This window comes from Nothobranchius furzeri, chromosome 11, assembly GCF_043380555.1.
Source record: "Nothobranchius furzeri strain GRZ-AD chromosome 11, NfurGRZ-RIMD1, whole genome shotgun sequence".
In the NCBI taxonomy this organism is placed as follows: Eukaryota; Metazoa; Chordata; class Actinopteri; order Cyprinodontiformes; family Nothobranchiidae; genus Nothobranchius; species Nothobranchius furzeri.
In genome coordinates, this window is record NC_091751.1 from 39,835,654 (window position 1) to 39,856,430 (window position 20,777).

The 20,777-nt window shown below is 45.5% G+C and overlaps 1 protein-coding gene across 3 annotated transcripts in view; it reads left to right on the forward strand.

Moving 5' to 3' along the window:
- Nucleotides 1-20,777, forward strand: part of LOC107383449 (contactin-associated protein-like 4) — a 164,854-nt gene that overhangs the window by 129,611 nt on the left and 14,466 nt on the right. For 2 of the 3 annotated variants that reach the window (XM_054743198.2, XM_070541545.1), the window contains exons 19-21: nucleotides 3,730-3,954; nucleotides 4,780-4,913; nucleotides 13,288-13,375. In XM_054743198.2, coding sequence (XP_054599173.1) covers nucleotides 3,730-3,954; nucleotides 4,780-4,913; nucleotides 13,288-13,375 — 447 coding nt within the window. Of the gene's footprint in view, nucleotides 1-3,729; nucleotides 3,955-4,779; nucleotides 4,914-7,860; nucleotides 8,105-13,287; nucleotides 13,376-20,777 lie in introns of those variants that run through there. The other variant, XM_070541546.1, reaches the window with a different exon arrangement.

The window sequence follows — 20,777 nt, forward strand, 5'->3', positions numbered from 1 at the left end:
TGAGGGGAGGGGCTGTGTCGGAGAGAAGTCTGCGGTGTCTTTCAAAATAAAAGCTCGCGAGTCAAATATTTCAAAATCAATCTTTTTCTTCTCCATGTTATTTGGGGGGGGGGGGGGGGCAATGCGCGTTTGTCCAGTATTGGAGGGGACACGTCCCACCTGTCCCCCCCGGTTCCTACGCCCTTGTAAAGAGATATTTTGAGACAAACTCTACCACGTGCAATTTGTAACAAACACTTTGAGAAAACTGTCTGTATTATTGACTACTTTGAAATATTCATTGAAAAGCCAAGTAATCTTTTAGCCAGTGCCCAGTGTTATTCTACATACAAATCACATCACACTATGAAATATTTGATTGCCATTAGCCCACAGGGATCTATTTGTTTTATTTCTAATGGGTGGGGAGGCTGCACAAGTGACAAGTTCATCACAGAAAATAGTAACTTTTTATCACACTTACTTCCAGGAGATCTAGTTTTGGCAGACAGGAGCTTTAACGTGAGACAGTCTGTACAATCTTTCCAAGCTGACATAAAGATTCCAGCTTTTACCCGTGGTAAAAAATTGTTAGATCCTGTTGACCTTGAAAGCACCCGATGCTTAGCATCACTCAGGATACACATTGAAAGGGTCATAGGAGTTGTTCGTCAGAAATACACTTTATTGCAAAGCTCCATACCCATTACATTTACTGACATTGACAAAGAAAATGATGTGATAAATAGATAAAATTATGAAGGTGTGTTGTGCTCTCACAAATGTATGTGAATCAGTTGTACCCACCCAGTAGGCTACAAGTAGTGTGATTACAATTTGATTTGCATTTAAGATCAGTGTAAGGACTACATTAAGTTTTCAATACAGAAGACTGAAAAATAAACTGTTAAAGAAATGTGATATTTGTACAGATTCAGGAACATTGAAGTTGTCCATCAAATAAACACTGTTGGACTAGCTGTTCTTTTGTGATTTGATTTTTCTACAGGTGGGACAGATCCACTGTTTAGGTACCCTGTCACGTTGTGAGTTAGTGGAGGTTAGGACCCAAGATGCAGTAACCAGGATGACACGAGGCAGGAGTTGTAGAAAAAAGTAAAGTCCTTGATTAGGGATAAACGTCCAAAGTAAAACTCCAAAAAGGGCGGGGAGCCAAAAACATAAATCCAAAATCCTAATGCGTAATTCCTGGAGACCTAGAGACCAAGTGCCCCTTTAAAGAGCAGACCTGGAGATATCCAAAAACCAAGATACCTAGAGATTTCCTAATACCAAGAGAACAAGAGAGGGAACGAGACGACGCTGACACAAACAATGGGCCGACAACACATTGAGACGCAAACAGGGTTTTATACACAAAGGGAAACAATCAGGGAGACGGGTGACAGGTGTGTGGGGAGTAATCAGAAGGAATCAGGTGAGACTAATTAACTGAGTGGGGAAAACTGACTAGGTAAAATAAATCTAGAGAGAACTAAAGATGAATGAACTCTTAAAACCTGAAAACAAGACACCAGAAGAAAAACAGGGATGGGATTACTGCATCTGAAAACACTACGGGGGAAACCTGAGGGAAACCTGGAGTGGGCTGGGGAACACAAGGAGGTGCATGAGGAGGGATGCAGACAAGGAAACACATGAGGAACACAAGGAGACACATAAGGGAAACCTAGAGAGGGATGGAGAACACAAGGAGACACATAAGAGAAACCTAGAGAGGGATGGAGAACACAAGGAGACACATGAGGGAGACGCAGGACGCAGACCATGACATACCCTTTTGATTCCCAGACAGGTTTGACGAAACCCCTTTACAGAGCAAAATCCAGACGCACAAAGCAACATGCTATCAGACTCTGACTCTCGACAACAGCACCACTGTGGACCACTAGCACACTCGAGTTTAGATGCAGAGAAAACCTTGGCTACTAACTCGGGAAGGACACATGTTTTATGGAATTCTTTAGCAATCAGTAGTTCTTTTTTTTAAAAACTGTCATCTGGCAAGATCCGTTCCACAAAAGGTGACGTAGAATCCTCATCAGTCCAAACAATGAAGTCACAATATGATTTGCCAGTCACAAACATTTGCATCTGAACTTGATAAAAGTGACTATGGTCATGTTTCAGTCTCATGTTTCCACTTTGGTCTTTTTCAAGACAGAAACTTGTATTTTTTACCGCAACAGCAACAGTTAAATCTTTGGCACAAAAGGGACACTTGATTTCCATGACATCAGTACCACAGCAGCTGCAAGACACAAAGCCGTCCGGTGATGCTCCAATAAATGGATGAGTGGTTGAGATTGTGAACCCAGCCTTTTCGACCAGAACATCAGAATGTGTGAGACGATGTTGGTTTTCATAGTGTTGTCGTGCTGCAGCTTCATGTTTACAGCCCCATCTGCAGATAGGAAGAAAGAGATGTTAAATATCAGATAAACATTCATTTCAAAACTAAAAATGCCTACGCAAACCACAACCTTGTGTAAGACAGAAAATACCTTGTTGCTTCATTTGAAAAACTGTAAGACTGTGGACAACACATATTTTTTGATAAGAGATACTGAAGGCTTCCTGATGTCTGTTTTACTTGCTGCTCTGAATGTGGATGCAGTAATTCTGCCGGCTCTCTGTTCAAACCACATTTTTTACTTTTCCTGATCTCATGTCTGCTTCTCCACCACCTCACTCTGAAAATGCAATAGTAATTACTACATATATCAAATGTGACTAACCTTATGAAGGCAGAGAGGACAGTTGATACATTACCTGTTCTTTACTCACTGACAACTGTTCAAACAAAGCTTCTGCTCTTTTCTGCAGCTCATCTTGACTCACTTCTCTCATGTCTTTGTCATGAAGGCATGTGAGGGGATCTGGAAGATCTACACTCACTATTTTAGGCACATATGATTCAGAGTGCTCCCTGACAAGCGATAGGACTACTGGATTTATAGTTTTTCCATCTTTTGCAGAGCACTAGGACAGGCTGTTGTAAAGCTGGGATTGCTCATTTGGGGTCAGTGGTGGGAAGCCTTGGTTGATTTCAGGCATCTGGGCCTTGGTCTGCTTTTTGGGATTTTTGTGTGTGGGTAAATACAATATCCTTCCCTGCAGATATTCCACCCTCAGAGAGATAGGGAGGTGCCAGGTCGTTGAGTGATTTAAATACAAACGTCAATAACTTAAACTGTACTCTGAAAGTGACAGGGAGCCAGTGAAGTGCCAGGACCGATTCAGGGCAGAGACCGGAACACCAACTAGGAGGGCGTTATAGACAATCGCCAAGTAATGCACTACATGAAAAATAGCAATTTTAAAGTAAAAACTGTGAATTCATATTGTTTTTGTAGAATTTATATAGATAGTTGAAATAATAATTACAGGGCCAAAAAAACATTTATTTCAGTGTGTTTTTTTCGTTGACTTTTATTACAAATGTCTCATATTTGTTGTATTTAATGGATGTTTTTTATTCACCTACAACCAGAAACAGGGACTAAAATGCATTTGACCTGTTGATCAAAGCGTCAATTCATCATTAAAAACCTTGAAATAAAAATCTGAATATTTTCTACAAATTTCACAAAATTAACAAGAAATTTGATAGAATGACTGAAAAGTTTGTTTCTTCAAAACAGTGCAGAAGCGTCTCATATTTTATTTAATTTCTAAAAAGCGTTTTCTGGCATTGATGCAGGAAAGTGATTTTCTTTTCCTCTCTAGAGTTGTCAGGCAGTTTTAAGGCGGGAACGTCCATCAGATACAGCTTCAAGGATCCGTACGAGTGGAGCAGAAACAGCAGCCACCTGCCCTCCTCCATCTACTCCGACTCAACACCGAGAGGAGAAAACATCTCTCTGAGTTTCAGGACGACACAAAGTCCAGCTCTGCTCCTTTACATCAGCTCCTTCTACAGAGGACACGTGGCTCTGCTCATCAACAAGCATGGTGAGGCAAACGAGTGACAGATCCCGTAAACGAGCCGAGCCAAAGCTTCGTTTGTCTGCTAATAAGTGATGGATCAGTGAAATGCTGAATAAAACAGCAGCAAACTTTGTTAAATAATTAACTTGTGGCTTTAAGGAGTTGCAGCGAAGAAACTTTGAACTTAAAATTACTCCTGCTTCCGGGAGTCTGGGAAAATTGCCACTTTTCAGCGAGATTGGCTTTAAATAGATTCTTTTCCTGGCTTTAATGACTCGGTGAAAGCTAATGGGAAGCAGGACATTAGGGCCGTGGAGCCGTCACGGCAAGGCTCTTAAAGCCAAGAGTGTCCAAAGAAATCCCAGAGTTTTGCTTTTGTTCCTCTAATTTTCTCTGCTCCCGGTAAACCTTTTAAGGCAGACTAAAAAGAAAACCTTTTTCCTCTAAGAGGTCACATGATTGGAATCTGAAAACCACAAACAGTTTTTTTATTAAAGGAGAAGTAACCTCATCATGAAATGTTCTTAGATGGATTAATTCTAGTAAACATGTATGAAATCCAAGGACATCTTTTCTTATCTGATCAGGTATGGGGTGATCAAGCTTTCATAAATCCACTTCTAATGCCCCCAGTGTTTGGAAAATTAATTAGATTTGGAGTTTTGTTATAAATAAGGACTTATTTCCTAATCCCTTTAGGTTGAAAAGCTTTATAAACTCAGATCCTCATCGCTCCGATTCTTCTGAGGTGATGAGCGTCTCCTCGAGTGGAGATCAGGGAACAAAGACGAGGATGCGTTCATCACACGAATAAAAGTTTAATTAAAAAAATAACACCTTTGTGTTCAGATAAGCTGGAGGTGAGATACAAGCTGGACAGCAGTCGAGATGCTGAGGTGTTGAGGAGCGGCGTGAGGGGCATGGCCAACGGGCATCTACACAGCGTTAGCATTAGGAGACAAACACACACCGTTTCCATGCAGGTAAGAGAAATATCACCAACATGTGTGTATTTAAACACCCTCTCAACATTTAAAATAAAGGCTTGACCCAATAATCCAACGAGAACATGTTTTGGTTTATGAAAGTGCATCAAGTGCCTTTTTCCTCTAGTCTACCTTTAATTCTGCATCATCTGAAGAGACGGAGGAGCGATTGTTTCCTGATTCAGGTCCTTAAGAAGGCTCCTTTAAAATGTCAAGTGTGCTTTTATGTGAATAAAAGCATCTGATTAACCTTCGCTGGTGTTTTCCACCAAGGTTCAAGTGAAAGATATAAACTAAACCCACTTCCCAAGCTCTGTTCACTAGCTATGTTTACATGTGCCGCATTGCCTCTATCCGACTCAAATCTTGGTTGATCGGAAATCCCAAATCTCTGTCTATGTGTTCAGCAGATGCTTTTGTCCAAAGAGACTTACAGGCCAGCAGGTTGCCCTTGAGGCTAACAACACTATTAAGTCAATCCTGGGTAGCAGTGAGGCAGCATAATCAATCATAGAGGGAAGCGAACATGGAGTGTGCTGTAGAGGGGGGGACGGGTGCTGGGAGAGTGCTAGTTTAGAAGATGCTCTCTGAAGAGCTGGGTCTTCAGGAGTTTACATGGACACTAACTGAAATAATCTGATCATGCTGTGAGTATGCACCACCCATTCAGTCAGATGAAATAGGTTGAGCATGCACAGGGTTGTCTTTCCGGGGGAAAAAGATTGTAAACAAACGTCATCTTGACCCCATGTCTATCCCCTCGTATTCTATTTTCTTATTCTCCATCTTTATCTGTTGACTTATGCTTTATCCCCCATTATGGACCTATTGACCTGTATGCATTTGTTTCACTGATGCCTTTAACTAAGCTACAGGCTCAGTGGTACTTAACGCTACCGCTCCTCTGCCACACGGGAGGAGAGCAGGAAAACTTCTGCCATGTTTTCCACTTGTCCTGAGCGTCTGCAAAGGCGGAAAGACGTCAGACCGAAGCTGCACACATGCACAGTGGGCATTATTTTACTCCAAGAGTCTGAATGAGTGTGTTCATGGACATCAATCCATGGTTGTGCAGCACCAGGCTAAAGACCAAAGGTGACAGATCCTTTGCTGCTGTGGCCCCCAGACTCTGGACCTCTCTCCCTCTGAGCCTGAGATCAGTGGTCTCCTTTAAAAAGCTGCTGAAGACTCACCTGTTCAGGCTTTGGCGTGACCTACATCACCATATAAATAAACTTTTACTTACTTACTTACCACCCTCTCCTTAGACTGCTCATTCTGCTTATGCCGCCTTTCCCGTGATCCCCTTATTTCCCTCTTTCCTATTCATTTTCTCTCTCCGTTTCCTTACATTAAATTTTTAATCACAATTTATTTTCTAATTTTAAACAAATTTTTAATCATTTTTTAAAATCTTTTTTATACTTGATGTAATGGATCAATAGTTACATCTTACGTAGGAAACCATCGAAGGTGAGATTCCATAGAAAATATGAATTAAATTTGATGTATCTTTGAATACTACCTTTAACCAGAAGATCGTAACTTTTTATTGCAGGGATTAGGTAACACTTCATAATAACCCAGAGTCAAAAAGAGAGGGACAAGTTTTAAAGTTTAAGAAGATTTATTTCTAAACAATTTAAAACAAGGCTAACTCTAACTTTAAAGGCCCCGTGTGTGAAATTCACAGAAATCATAGTAAAAAGATCCGACTCTTTAGCACCACGCAGTTTAGAGTCGGTATTGCAGCTATTGGAGCCCCCGAGGATCAAAAAGGGTTTTTTTAATCATTATTTAAAACTTTATTAACAAATATAACAAATACAATACAAAATCGTGTTGCTGTAAACGGCAGCATGTCATCATCTAATTCCAGCTTTCAAGTCAGCGAACAGGTTAGTTGTTTTCATCTAACTTATTTTATTAATTTAATCTAAATAGGTTTTGAATAAGAAAAACTTTTTTATGTCAGTTATGTTTGCTAATAGCAAACGGCAGCTAGTTAGTGATGACTTCTGACTACAAAAAATGACAATATTTTGTTCATTTTATTTGAGAAATGTTATATTTCTATTTGCCATTTTGGAAATATACAAGGTAGTGTAGTCTGTAATTGTTTTCTCTCCGTAAACAGAGTCAGATATCATCCGATGGTTCATCAGTGGAGACAGACAGAGGACGAGGGAGAGGAAGAGGGAGAGGGAGAGGACAGACGTGTGCCAGCGCACAGAGAGGCAGAGGTGTTAGACATGCGACAGAAGCAGGGCAAGCATCCCAAGATGAAGGAGCCGAATTTGCTCAAACCAGCCGCAACGTATATTTGCTCCTATATTTACTCTGGTTTTCTCATGACGCCGGTCTTGTTCACTTTTCAAAATCCTTTTTCTTTTACTTGGATGAGACAAACTATCCCGTTTCTCAAGTTTGCTTGTAGAATATGTGTGATCCTCCATCGCTAGAAGTACGGTGTGGCTAGTTTCTTCTTCTTCTTAGTTACTTTGTCAGACTGCATGCTTACAAGGCGCACTTCTGCCCCCTGCTGTTTCTTTGAGGTTACATCATTTAAAAACGCAAACATCAAATGCGAAGCTTAATATGTTGTATGTCCCTAAAAGGTCACTGTATTTTAAGATGGCGCATGCCATATGGAGCACCGGTCTGCTTCTTTTGTCTAAAATATTAAAATATAAAGCTAATAATAATGCTTAGAATAAATGCTTGTTGAATTATCATTAAAAAAAAACAAATTTGAGAATGTGATACAAGAAATTTGATAACTTATAAGATGAAATATCACACATTGGGCCTTTAAACTCTATGTGATGAATGGATCTAGTTGTGAATGAGGCAAAATGGATGGTGTAAATGTGGAATGTTGTTATCAGAACTCTCGCTTCTGGAGAAGCCTTGTCATGTTCTGGGGCATGTTGTGTGTCTTAAGTTGTAGCCCCAGCCTCCGGCTCTGAAGTAGACGTCACCCCGTTTCCAGACCCCTCAAGTGTTTCAGTCCCTCAAGACTCAAGTGTTCCAGTCTCAAGCCTCCCTACAAGTCTTCCAGTCACCCAAGTCTCATGTCTCCCCACAAGTCTTCCAGTCACCCAAGTCTCGAGTCTCCCCACAAGTCTTCCAGTCACCCAAGTCTCAAGTCTCCCCACAAGTCTTCCAGTCTCCCAAGTCTCAGGTCTCCTAGTCACGAGAGTTCCAGTCTCCCAGCCGCAAGTGTTCCGGTCTCCCAAGTCTCAAGTGTTCCAGTCACAGTCCCCATCTCCAGAGACCCTTCCTCGTCCTCCTCCTCCAAAACCCCCTATCCCCAGGGTTTCCTGGTCCTGCCTCCTGGTTCCCTGTCGCCAGCCCCCAAGACTCCTCTGGTCCCGCCTCCTGATTCCCCGTCGCCGGTCCCCGAGACTTGCCCGGTCCCACCTCCTGGTTCCCTGTCGTTGGCCCCCTAGACTTCTCTGGTCCCACCTCCTGGTCCCCCGTCGCCGGCCCCCAAAACTCCTCCGGTCCCGCCTCCTGGTTCCCCATCGCCGGTCCCTGAGACTTACCCGGTACCACCTCCTGGTTCCCCGTCGCCGGCCCCCGAGACTTCTCTGGTCCCGCCTCCTGGTTCCCTGTCGCCGGCCCCCGAGACTTCCCTGGTCCCGCCTCCTGGTCCCCCGTCGCCAGCCCCTGAGACTTCCCTGGTCCCACCTCCTGGTTTCCTGTCGCCGGCCCCCATGACTCCTCTGGACCCGCCTCCTGGTTCCCCGTCGCCGGCCCCCGAGACTTCCCTGGTCCCGCCTCCTGGTCCCCCGTCGCCGGCCCCTGAGACTTCCCTGGTCCTGCCTCCTGGTTTCCCGTCGCCGGCCCCCATGACTCCTCTGGTCCCGCCTCCTGGTTCCCCGTCACCGGCCCCCGAGACTTCCCTGGTCCCGCCTCCTGGTCCCCGTCGCCTGCCCCTGAGACTTCCCTGGTCCCGCCTCCTGGTTTCCCGTCGCCGGCCCCCATGACTCCTCTGGTCCCGCCTCCTTGTTCCCCATCGCCGGCCCCCAAGACTTGACCGGTCCCACCTCCTGGTTCCCCGTCGCCGGCTGTTTTTTGTCTGGTCCCTCCTCTCCCGCCCTGTGGTCTTTTGTGTCCTGTTTTGTCTTTGTCTTTTTTTATGTTTTTGTCTTGTTCTGGTTTTGTGCGTCTGGTATCCGCCCTTGGGGGTGGGGGTGGGGGGTGGGGGTTGGGGTGGGTATTGTCATTTTCTGTTTCCTCTTGTTCCCCAGCTCCTCCAGTTCCCACTTCAGGTTCTCCTTTTGTGTTTTCTTAGCACCCTCATGTGTCCTTTGTCTGCATCTCTGTTGTGTGTCTTAAGTTGTAGCCCCAGCCTCTTGTTCCCCAGTTCATTGTATGTGTGTATGAGTTTGTGTGTGTCAGTATGTGTATGTGTTTGTGTTAGCCCTTCCCTTAGTTTTTAGGTTTAGTTTTGTGTTTTATATAGTTTTAGGTTTATCTGCCCTCCACTGGTTCTCTTCCCCATCCAGATAATTGTTGTCACCTGCCTTCCCTCCAGCCTCACTCCACACACCTGCTTCCTGTTTCCCTAATTGCTCCTTCCTGTCTATATAAGCCCTCCTTGTCTCATTGTTCTTGTCTGTCCATTGTTGTTTGTCACTGTTGTTCTTTGGTGCTCTGTGTGAGCTTCCTGTCTAGTCCCCAGTTTGTGCTCTAAGTTAGCTTTGTTCTCCTGCGTTTGGATTTCTGGATTTTGGGCTCCATGCCTCTGGATTTATTTTTGTTCACCCTCCTAAATAAAAGGATTTTACTTTTAAACGTTCCTGCCTCGTGTCATCTGGGGTATCTGCATCTTGGGTCCTAACCTCCTGCTCTCGACGTGACAAGCCTTAGTTCTGTGTGGGAGTGAATGTTTTGCTCTAAACTATAGTCGGAGTTTCAAAAACCACATTCAGATGCTATCTTGCCGAGCTACATACCCTTACGGAGACCTCCGTTGCAGATCCAGAATGCCAGGTTCTCAAACCCCTCTTTGGTACCGAAGCCAGTGAAACAGCGTACGGTATGACAGACTAGTCTTGGAATGCCTCCAGGTAAGCGACAGTTGGTTGACAGCGTCAGCAGGACCCTGAAGGGTCAGTGAGTTCAGCTTTTACTCTGAAGGAGCGTTGCATCAGGTGGAGCTTGCAACTGGTTTTATTATCCAGCTTGTCAAGGTTCTTTGTGGTTAATAAGTTACGAGTGGCCAGCTCGCAACTCTATAACGTTTGAACTGAGTTAAGGGTGATGTGGGAGTTAGTTTTATAATTCAGATGTTTTAATTTATGGTCGAATCAAAATTGGACAACAAATATAAACACCGCACAGATCATGCCACGTGTCAGAAAGGAAAGCTCTGATTCGAGAGACAAAGGAATGTGTCGTGTGATTTAACACTGCGTGTGATCAGTCTAGTGTGTAGTGTGTATTACTTATTAAAATACTGTCATTATAATATCAAGTAATTAATATTCTCATTTCACAGATTGATTTAACATAGAGCTTTACATGATTATTTGGACTAACACAGGTATTTGGCCATTATTTAATAGAAGAAAAGAGTTCTGATCTTCTTTCTTCTCTTGAGCTGTAGGGTGAGGCAAATAGTTAGTTAAAACAGTTTAGATGCAGAGGCATCAAAAGGCCTTGAGCAAAATCTCAAGGAGATAATTTCTTCCTGAGGAGAAAGGAAAACAGTCCCTTCATGACGCTACATTGAACTTATTTTTTGTTTATGGGAAGCACCTCATGATTTTTTATGTGGAGAGGAGCTATATAAAAGATGGTTTTCTTTCTTCTCTCAATCGATGACTTCCAATCGGGTCATATTGGATCAAAATATTCCGATTGACATGTTTACATGAAGAACTTTTGATCTGATAGGGCATTCATTCTGATTACAATTAGAATGTTACAATTAGACTGCAATTTGTCTGACTACAACAACGCTGACACGAAAAATGGACCCACAAACACAGAAAGGCAGGACAGGGTTTTATACTCAGGGGCTGGGTGATTAGGAGGATTGGGCACAGGTGATACCAATAACCAAGAGGAGCAGAACAGGGCAGGTGAAGAAACCCCTAATTAAAACCTGTTAAACAAAGCTACTGAACTGAATAACTTAAAACACTTGTAGAAATAAGACACTGGAGAATTAAAGATAATAAAACTAATGATCTAGGAGTAAGAGAACCAAAAACACTGGAAGACAGGGAAGGATGATACCTAAAGGGATAAACGAACTAAACAATCTACAATAACAGAAAACTAATGATAAGAAAAGTGACTAAGGGAAACATGAGGGAAGCCTGGAGAGAACTTAGAGGGGGCTGGGGACCACAGGGAGGCACCTGAGGAGGGATGCAGACAAGGAGACACATAAGGGGAACCAAGAGAGGAATGGAGAACACAAGGAGACACATGAGGGAGATGCAGAACGCAGACCATGACACAGAGAAGCAGGGAGAAGAAAGATGTGGAGAGTGGCCAACACGGAACCTATGATATAAAAATGTTGAAAACTCTAAATCAGCACTTAAACAACAAAAAAATAAAGTTTTTAAATCAGAGGATTTCTGGTTAAAGTCAGGATTTGGCATAAAAAAGCTGAAGATGTTTTATAAAACAAAGAAGCACCAAAATCAGTCGGAGTAGTTTATATTTGTTTAGAAATTGAAACTGTTTTTAAGTCACAAATGGGGTCTTATTTTCCATGTTACAGGGGAGCTCGAACAAAAAAAAACATTAATAATATAAACATAAATAAACGCGAGGCTCTTTAACCCTCTCAGGCTCAAAATAAGTTTTGATAAAAGGACGAACAAGTCCTTCAGGGGTACATCTGAGTTAAAAAATGCTCATGAAATACATATGTGGAGTAACCAGGTAGGTAGGTTTTAACGTTGCAAATCTGCAACGTCTGCCTCCAGAGTTTAATCTTTAGTGAATCCAGTGAACCTTCTAACTGGGTAAGTGGTGATGTATGAGGAGAGTTTCTCCAACCAGGAGTCAGCAGCCTTTAAATCTAAACCACGTAAGATAAAACCTCTTCCTGGTTCCGCGTGTCTCGCTGCAGTAGAACAGGACGTTTTCATGGCTGCGCTCATCACCATGACATCATCAGTAACCTGCATCACCAGGTGAACATTGGTGAGCTTTTTCCTGATGCCCAGCAGCTTCACAGGTCGAAACCATCTCATCATCGTCCCTGAGCAGGTGAAGAACAATGCTGCGAGGTTTAAATCCCTCAGAGGCCACAGCGTGCTGCGTACTGGTTCAGACTGGTCTTTGCATTCCATTCTGGCTCCAAAGTAGCTCAAAGAGCTTCATCACAAATATAACGCCTGGAACACGTATATGAAGGATTGGACTTCATCCCATTTAATAGAATAGTCTCCCAATTTGGAATCGATAAGAAAAGCTTTTTAGAATATCACCAAATTAAATCTGTAGTCAAACAAAAATTTAAGCTCAATAAAATAGAATTACAAACACCACCAAGGGTATTTGACCTCTATTATCTCAAACCCCCCAAACTGCTGTATAAAGTTTATAAGACACTGTCCAAAATAGACGATAGTATAGCAATCCCTATTGAAGGATCTATCAGTCAGCTTTGACCAGAACTTCTGGTCCCAAACTTGTTTAAAAACTTTTAAAATGATCAGACACTCCAATTTACAATTAATTCAGTACAAAATTCTACACAGAGTACACTATACAGGCCATCGGATGTTCAAGATGGGGTTTGTGTCGTCTGACACCTGTACACACTGCACAAACAACGTTCCTGACAATTACATTCACGCACTGTGGTCCTGCCCACCTGTCCAGGAATTTTGGGGTAGAGAATGTGAAGACCTGTCAAAATGTCTGAAATGTCATATCCCAACTTCCCCCTGTCTTTGTTTGCTGGGAAACCTGGACGATGTCCCGAATGAAACATCTTTGGTTCACGTGGTTCTGACAGCCATGTGTATCGCTAAAAAAACTATCCTCATGAATTAGTAAAATAGATACTCTGCATTAAAGCCACATTCAGCAACTTTTACACCTTAAATAATGTTTTTTGAAAGGTTTTGGTGTAATGCTATCATCTAATGTGTTCATTTTTGTAACTGTGATAGTGTTATGGGGTCTCATGTCTGTTTACCGCACGATACAGTTTTTGAGTGGCGGGCCGCCGGCGGAAGCACTGACTGCGTGTTGCTTTACGGCAGTATCTCGTAGGCGACCGGTTTAGAGACTTCAGCTATGGCAGATCCTCCAAAGAGAGCGAGATGTAATATTTGTGTCATTCTCTAAACTTTTGGCCACGACTGTAAGTGTGATTTCTTTTTTCCAGGTTGATCAAAATGCCAGAGAAAACTTCAACCTTACATCTGATGGAGAGTTTAATGCCATCAAGTCTCTGGTGTTAGGCAGAGTGTACGGTAAGTGGAGAGGTGCTGAGAGCACTTAGAGTCTGAGGTTGTTCAGTGTCCCTATTAGAAAAATAAATGCAACCGAAGCCAGTTTTACTTCACATGAAAAATAAAAATGCAGGTAGTTAAAAAAATAGAACAAAACCATCATTTGCAAGGCAAATCAGGTTCGAGTTAAGTGGGAATTTTTGCTCAAGTTTCCCAGATCTCCCTCTGGTCTGGGCATGAGGAAAAGGAGCAGGTTGTTGCATTGGATATAAAAGTCCCACAAGCCCTGCAGGTGGGGCGTGTGACAAGAGCAGCACATTTATCAAATGATTCTAAAGACCTGAGCGCTCCATAAGGTTCGTACGATGGAACGAGTGGAGAATGTTTAATAGAAGCGCCGACCTTGACTGCTTGATGCGGCCTGGGCGGGGGTTCTTTCAAGTGGAACTACGAGTCAAGGGCATAAAAATTCACTTTAGGAGCAGAAGTGTGAAGGATGGTCCGTAGGTTGTTCAGCCTAAAATAGAAGCAGTTGTCAGCAGCTGTTTGCTCTGCAAGTGGTGAACAATAGGCTGGGAAACCATGAATGAGTGACTAAAGTCCACCAAGCCAGCTGAGGGGACGTTAGGTTACACATCAGGATCGTTGGGGTTTTACTTTAACGAAACAGGCAATTAGGGCCAACTAAAGCAACCTAAACCATCTCAGGTAGAAAAAACAAAAGGAAGCAAAACCACTCAGACCAACCAACAAGTGTCCTTTATCAGAACTAGAGGTAGAGATAAGCAGCAGTCTGAACGCTCGCTGGTTTGACAAAAACATTCCAACTAAAAACACACATAAGGGGCCGTAAAAGCAAAGAAGCACAGATTAAAGCAGAGGGTGGATGGGAACGATCACGAAAACAAGTGACCAAAATGAGTTTTCTCCAGAGGAGCTGGGCTCTGCCTCAGACGTACGGCAAAGAGCTCTGGCATTTTGGAGAGACACAGAGTAGAGCCGCTGTTCCTCCATGTCAAGCAGACATGAGAGAACGCTCCCCGGACTCCGCCCAGGTGAAGATCGACACGGTGTGTCACGAACAGAACTCAGAAGACCCGTGATGATGCCAAACACAGTAAAAAGTAGATTAAAAGTCTTTATTTGGAGTGGAGTCACCGTAGAGGGCGAGGCAGGGGACAGAGTCGGAGAGGAGGCGAGGGTCAAAACCAGATCAGACAAGCAGATACAGGGAACAGGCTGGAGACGAGGTAGCAGACAGGCGAGGGTCGTGGTGGCAGGCAGAGTTCGAGGCAGGGGTCAGGAGTAAAAATGAGGTCCGGAGGCTGAGATCAGGCAGGGTGAATGGCTGGAAGATTTACTAGCAAATGGCGTTCAATAATTTGGCAGTGACTGGATAGCTGGATGGTTCTTATGAAGCAGAAGGAACAGGTGTGGTGAATGAGGCTGATGACAGGAACAGGTGAGTTGATTTGAGTTGATGAGGTGCAGACTGAGGTTGCTAGGGAAACGGGGCTTGGCTGGAGCTTGATGAGGGGACCAGGTGTGCTGCATGAAGGTTGAAAAATTGGGAGTCATGACATGGTGGGGGGATTAAATCACCACGTTGGCCAGGGAATGCCTGGGGATCATGCCGGTGGAGTTTGCTGGGGAAAGGGAGGTTTGACCCTCTCTACCCCCGCGACCCAGACACAAAGGGTGAAAAAGGACGGAGGTTGGGAATAAGTTTTGAGTCTGAATATCCCGTGGGTCTTTCGGCTTCTGAAATGAGGGCTTTGCTCTGTGGCTCATTTGTAAAGCTAGCATACGAACAAATACTAGTCTGATAGTGCTTAAATCAGTTCCTATGCAAACACTGTGATGTACAGAAAATTACGTGACAGGACAACTTCTGGACTTTACACATATTTTGCATTTATGATGCCATAACTGTCATGGTGGGCTGAAGTCTCTTAACCCACATGAGAAAATCACACACGGATAAGGTGAGCGATGATATAAAAGTCTTTATTATTAAGAAAAACAAAAGAAACCAAAGAATAATAAATAAGAGCGCAGATCCAAAGGGGCAGGAAAACGGGACGACTCCGACTATAAGAAAAACACAATGGTGTGAGTGGCAGAAACCGAGAACCAGGAAAGTATAAGATAAGAGGAACGGTCTTACTGAGTTGAGCAGGGTAAGAGCTGGAGGGAGAGGCAAGTCAGGCTGATGCAGGGGTGGAGGTTGTCGCAGGAGAATGGTTAGATCCAGGAAGGCAGGTGAACGTTGGAGAGCGGAGGCCAGGGAATCGAACAGTGCCGAGATGAAAAAAAACACACACCTCAGGCAGGCGGAGAGTATCCAGGACTGGGGCAGACAAAAACGCAGATCAGGTTGAACAGACGAACTAGTTTTCAGGTCTCTCTGATTTAGGACAGGATTTACCCAACAACTGAGTATCAGCCGGCGTTGAGGTGTGGGAGCGCTGTTCCTTAAATCCTCTGGCCAAGCTGGAGTTAATTGGCTTCAGCTGCAGCTCCCCAACACACTCACCTGCAAACAATGAATGACAAAACACAGCAGAAGACAGCAGAACCATGACAATACCCCCCACCCCCCCTCCCCCCCTCAAGGGACGCCACCCGGCGGCCCAGCCGAGGAGGAGGAGGACTCAAAATCCCTGATGAGCGAGACGTCATCAATCCAGGAGGAGGGAATCCACTGACGATGCTCCGGACCATACCCCTCCCAATCCACCAGGAATTGGCGACCACGACCCCGGGGACGAACACCCAGGATGCGCCACACCCGGTAGCCTAGACCGCCGTCAGCAAGCCGGACAGGAGGAGGAGGCTCAGTAGGAGGGCACAGAGGGCTGGACATGAAGGGCTTGACCAATGAGACGTTGAACACCGGATGGACCCTAATGGAGGAAGGCAGGGACAGACGCACAGAAACTGGGCTGAGGACCTCAGCTATGGTGTAGGGGCCGATGAACCGGGGGTAGAATTTCTTATTAGCATCCTTCAGTTTGATGTCCCGGGTGGACAACCAGACCTGCTGGCCAGGAGCGTAGGCAGGGGCTGGACGGCGGCGCCAGTCAGCCAGCCGGCGGTTGCGGTCGGCGGTCCGTTGGAGTGCGGCCTTGGTCTGGGTCCAGGTGCGTCTAGCGCGGCGTATTAACTGGAGAGCTGAAGATAAGATAAGAGATAAGATAAAACTTTATTAATCCCTCGGGTGAGTTCCTTCGGGAAATTCAGTAAGTTGGAGGATCGGAGTCGGAGGGAAAACAGAGGTGGCTGATAACCCAGAGAGATCTTGAATGGGGATTGGCCTGTGGTGGAGGAAATGTGTGAGTTGTGAGCGTACTCTATCCATGCAATCTGGTCACTCCATCCAGATGGATCTTTAGAGCAGACGCATCTCAGCATGGCCTCCAGCTCCTGGTTCATCCGCTCGCACTGGCCGTTGGTTTGGGGATGGAAGCCAGAGCTCAGAGCGGTTCGAGCCCCCAGATGGTTGCCAAATTCCTTCCACACTCGTGACACAAATTGAGGGCCTCGGTCTGAGAGGATCTCTGAGGGGATTCCATGTTGGCGGAAAACCTGAGTGACGAGGAGGTTGGCCGTCTCTGCAGAGGTTGGGAGATGTTTAAGGGGAACTAGATGACAGGACTTAGAGAAGCGATCGACAATGGTGAGTATGGTGTCAAAACCCTTGGAGACCGGTAAACCAGAGACAAAATCCAATGTGATGTGGGACCAGGGGCGTGAAGGAATAGATAGGGGACACAGGAGACCTTGAGGTGGCTGGTTGCTGGACTTGTTTCGGGCACAAACCTGACATGCGCTTATGTATTCCTTGGTGTCCCTGTAGAGCGTGGGCCACCAGAACGTCCGACGGATGAGGGCCAGCGTTCTACCCACGCCGCGATGGATGGAGAACCTGGAGGTGTGGACCCACTTGGTTACGGCACTGCAAACAGAGGAGGGGACATAGGTCCTGTTAGGGGGACCCGTACCTGGGTTGGAATCCGTCTGCTGAGCCTCCAAGACCTTGGTGGAAATATCCCAAGTGATAGATCCGAGGACACAGGAATGAGGAAGGATAGTGGTGGGTTCGACCTCCTTGTCCGGGGCGTAAAAGCGGAATAGGGCGTCAGGTTTGGTGTTCTTAGTTCCGGGTCTGTAAGAGATGAGGTAGTTAAATCGGGAGAAGAATAAAGACCAGCGGGACTGGCGGGGATTAAGCCTCTTGGCCTCCCTCAGATACGCTAGGTTTTTATGGTCCGTCAAGATCTGGATGGGAAGTTCCGCCCCCTCAAGCCAGTGACGCCACTCCTCCAGTGCCAGTTTTATGGCCAACAGTTCCCAGTCTCCAACGTCGTAATTCTGTTCGGCTGGAGACAGACGACGAGAGAAAAAGGCACACGGGTGCAGGGTGTTATCAGCTGAGGAGACCTGGGATAATACAGCACCAGCGCCGGTGTAAGACGCATCCACTTCCAGGGTGAATTGCCAGAGCGGATCTGGTCGGGTGAGGATGGGTGCCTGAGTGAAACGGTTCTTTAAGGTGAGAAACGCTTCTTCTGCCTCAGGGGTCCAGGAAAAAGGTTTGTTAACAGAAGTTAGTTGAGTGAGAGGGGTGGCTATGGAACTGTAGTCTTTAATGAACCTACGATAGAAATTAGCAAACCCCAAGAATCGTTGCAGCTGTCTTCTGTTCGTGGGTGAGGGCCACTCCTCCACAGCTCTGATCTTGTCCAGATCTGCCTTCAGCCTTCCGCTCTCCAGAACAAAGCCGAGGAACTTGACAGATGAGGAGATGAATTTACATTTCTCTGCCTTAACGAACAGACGGTTCTCTAGGAGACGTTGGAGAACTGCACGGACATGTAGACGGTGTTCGGATGGTGATCTGGAGAAAATGAGGATGTTGTCGAGATAAACTGTGACAAATTTGTTGATGAAATCATTGAGGACAGAGTTAATTAGAGATTGAAAGACCGCGGGTGCATTTGTAAGACCAAAAGGCATAACAAGATATTCAAAATGTCGAGAGGGGTCTTAAAGGCTGTCTTCCATTCATCTCCCTCTCTGATGCGGACCAAATGATATGCATTACGGAGGTCAAGTTTGGTAAATATGGAAGCGTCGTTGACTGGGTCGAATGTAGATGAGAGCAAGGGAAGGGGGTATTTGTTCTTGACAGTTATCTGGTGTAGTTCCCGGTAGTCGATGCAAGGACGTAGAGAGCCGTCTTTTTTAGACACAAAAAAGAAACCCGCTCCCAGTGGTGAAGTGGAGGGTCTTATTATGCCTGCTGCGAGAGATTCAGAGATGTACTGTTTCATGGATTCGTGTTCAGGTCTAGAAAGGTTATACAACCTGCTGGTGGGTAATCTTGCATTTGGGAGGAGATCTATGCACATGTCGAAAGGTCTGTGGGGTGGTAACGTAGAGGCATTATCCTTGCTGAAGACCTGCTGGAGGTCGTGATATTCGGTGGGAACTCTGGACAAGTCGAGAGGCTATGGGGTCTTGGCCTTGGGGTTGAGTATAGGAATCGATGCGGATGATAAACAGTTAGACAAACAAAAACAGCTCCAGTTACTGATACTCCCTGTTCTCCAGTCGATCTGCAGGTTGTGCTTGTTTTGCCATTCGTGTCCCAAAACAACAGGTGATTGTGGGGAAGGAAAAACAAAAAAGGAGAGTACCTCATGGTGATTTCCGGATACCCGTAGGTTAACGGGAACCGTCTGGTGGGTTATGGTGGTCAGAGAACAGCCGTCCAGGGAGGACGCACGAAGGGGTATGGTGAGACGTACCGTGGGGATCTCCAGCTGTTGAACCACAGCCAGATCCAGAATATTGCGCTCGCAACCGGAGTCCACCAGGGCATCTGCAGAGAAGGTTTGATTATTAAATGAGACCAAACAGTTCACGGAACACAGGGATCTTGGATTTGTGGTGCCACCCACCAGTAACCCTGGACCTACTGGTGGGTGCGATCTTTTGGCCGGACAGGGCAGTGTGAAATCATGTGACCCGCTTGACCACAGTAGAGACAAAAGCCAGCCGTCCTCCGCCTCAGTTTCTCCTCAGGAGTAAGTTGAGCCCTTCCCAGCTGCATGGGTTCAGGTTGCGACAATAGTGCTACCGGGGTGCGGGAGGACATTTCAGGGGCGGAGATGGAAGGCAGATGCCGTGAAACCCTACGTCTGTCCTTGAGACGTCTCTCAATGCGTGAGAACAAGGAGATGAGACTTTCCAGGTTCTAGGAATCTGGACAGAAGGCTAACTGATCCTGAAGATCATCAGATAGGGCCTGAGAAAAAGTGGCTCGGAGTGACGTGTCATCTAGTGTAGATATGGAAGCTAAGGTCCTAAATTCTATGGCGAAATCTAATACTGTTAATCTCCCCTGGCGTAGACTCCAGATTTTTCTTGCTATTTCCGCAGGGTTGTCTGGTGTATCAAATATCTGAGAAAATTCTGACAGAAATTCATGGAGAGGACCGAGTAGAAAACCAGGCTGGCGACTTCTAGCCTCAGCCCACAATAACGCTTTCCCACGTAACAATCCCACAATAAACGAAAGCTTTATAGGATCGCTGGAAAACGTGTCAGGAGATCGTTTAAACGCCAAATCACATAGCAAAAGGAAACTACGACATCTGCCAGGCTCACCTGAGAAGGTGTCCGGTGTGGGCGAATCGGCAACCCGGAAATGACCTGGTGCCGGTGGAACCGGAAGAGGCGGCGCAGGTGGAGGGGAGGAAATGGATGAGGCTGCTGCGCCGAGTTGAGCCCGCAGCTGCTGGTTTTCGGTGTCGAGGTGAATTAACCGTTGATTAGTGAGATTCAACTGTTCGATCACAGACTGTATGGATTTTTCATGCTGGGTTAACGTGGATACTAACGTCGGAGGAAGTGATTCACTCATGGGATCGGGAGTTCTTTGGCCGGCTGATTCTGTCATGGTGGGCTGAAAGTCTCTTAACCCACATGAGAGAATCACACACGGATAAGGTGAGCGATGATATAAAAGTCTTTATTATTAAGAAAAACAAAGAAACCAAAGAATAATAAATAAGAACGCAGATCCAAAGGGACAGGAAAACGGGACGACTCCGACTATAAGAAAAACACAATGGTGTGAGTGGCAGAAACCGAGAACCAGGAAAGTATAAGATAAGAGGAACGGTCTTACTGAGTTGAGCAGGGTAAGAGCTGGAGGGAGAGGCAAGTCAGGCTGATGCAGGGGTGGAGGTTGTCGCAGGAGAATGGTTAGATCCAGGAAGGCAGGTGAACGGTGGAGAGCAGAGGTCAGGGAATCGAACAGTGCCGAGATGAAAAAAAAACACACACCTCAGGCAGGCGGAGAGTATCCAGGACTGGGGCAGACAAAAACGAAGATCAGGTTGAACGGACAAAC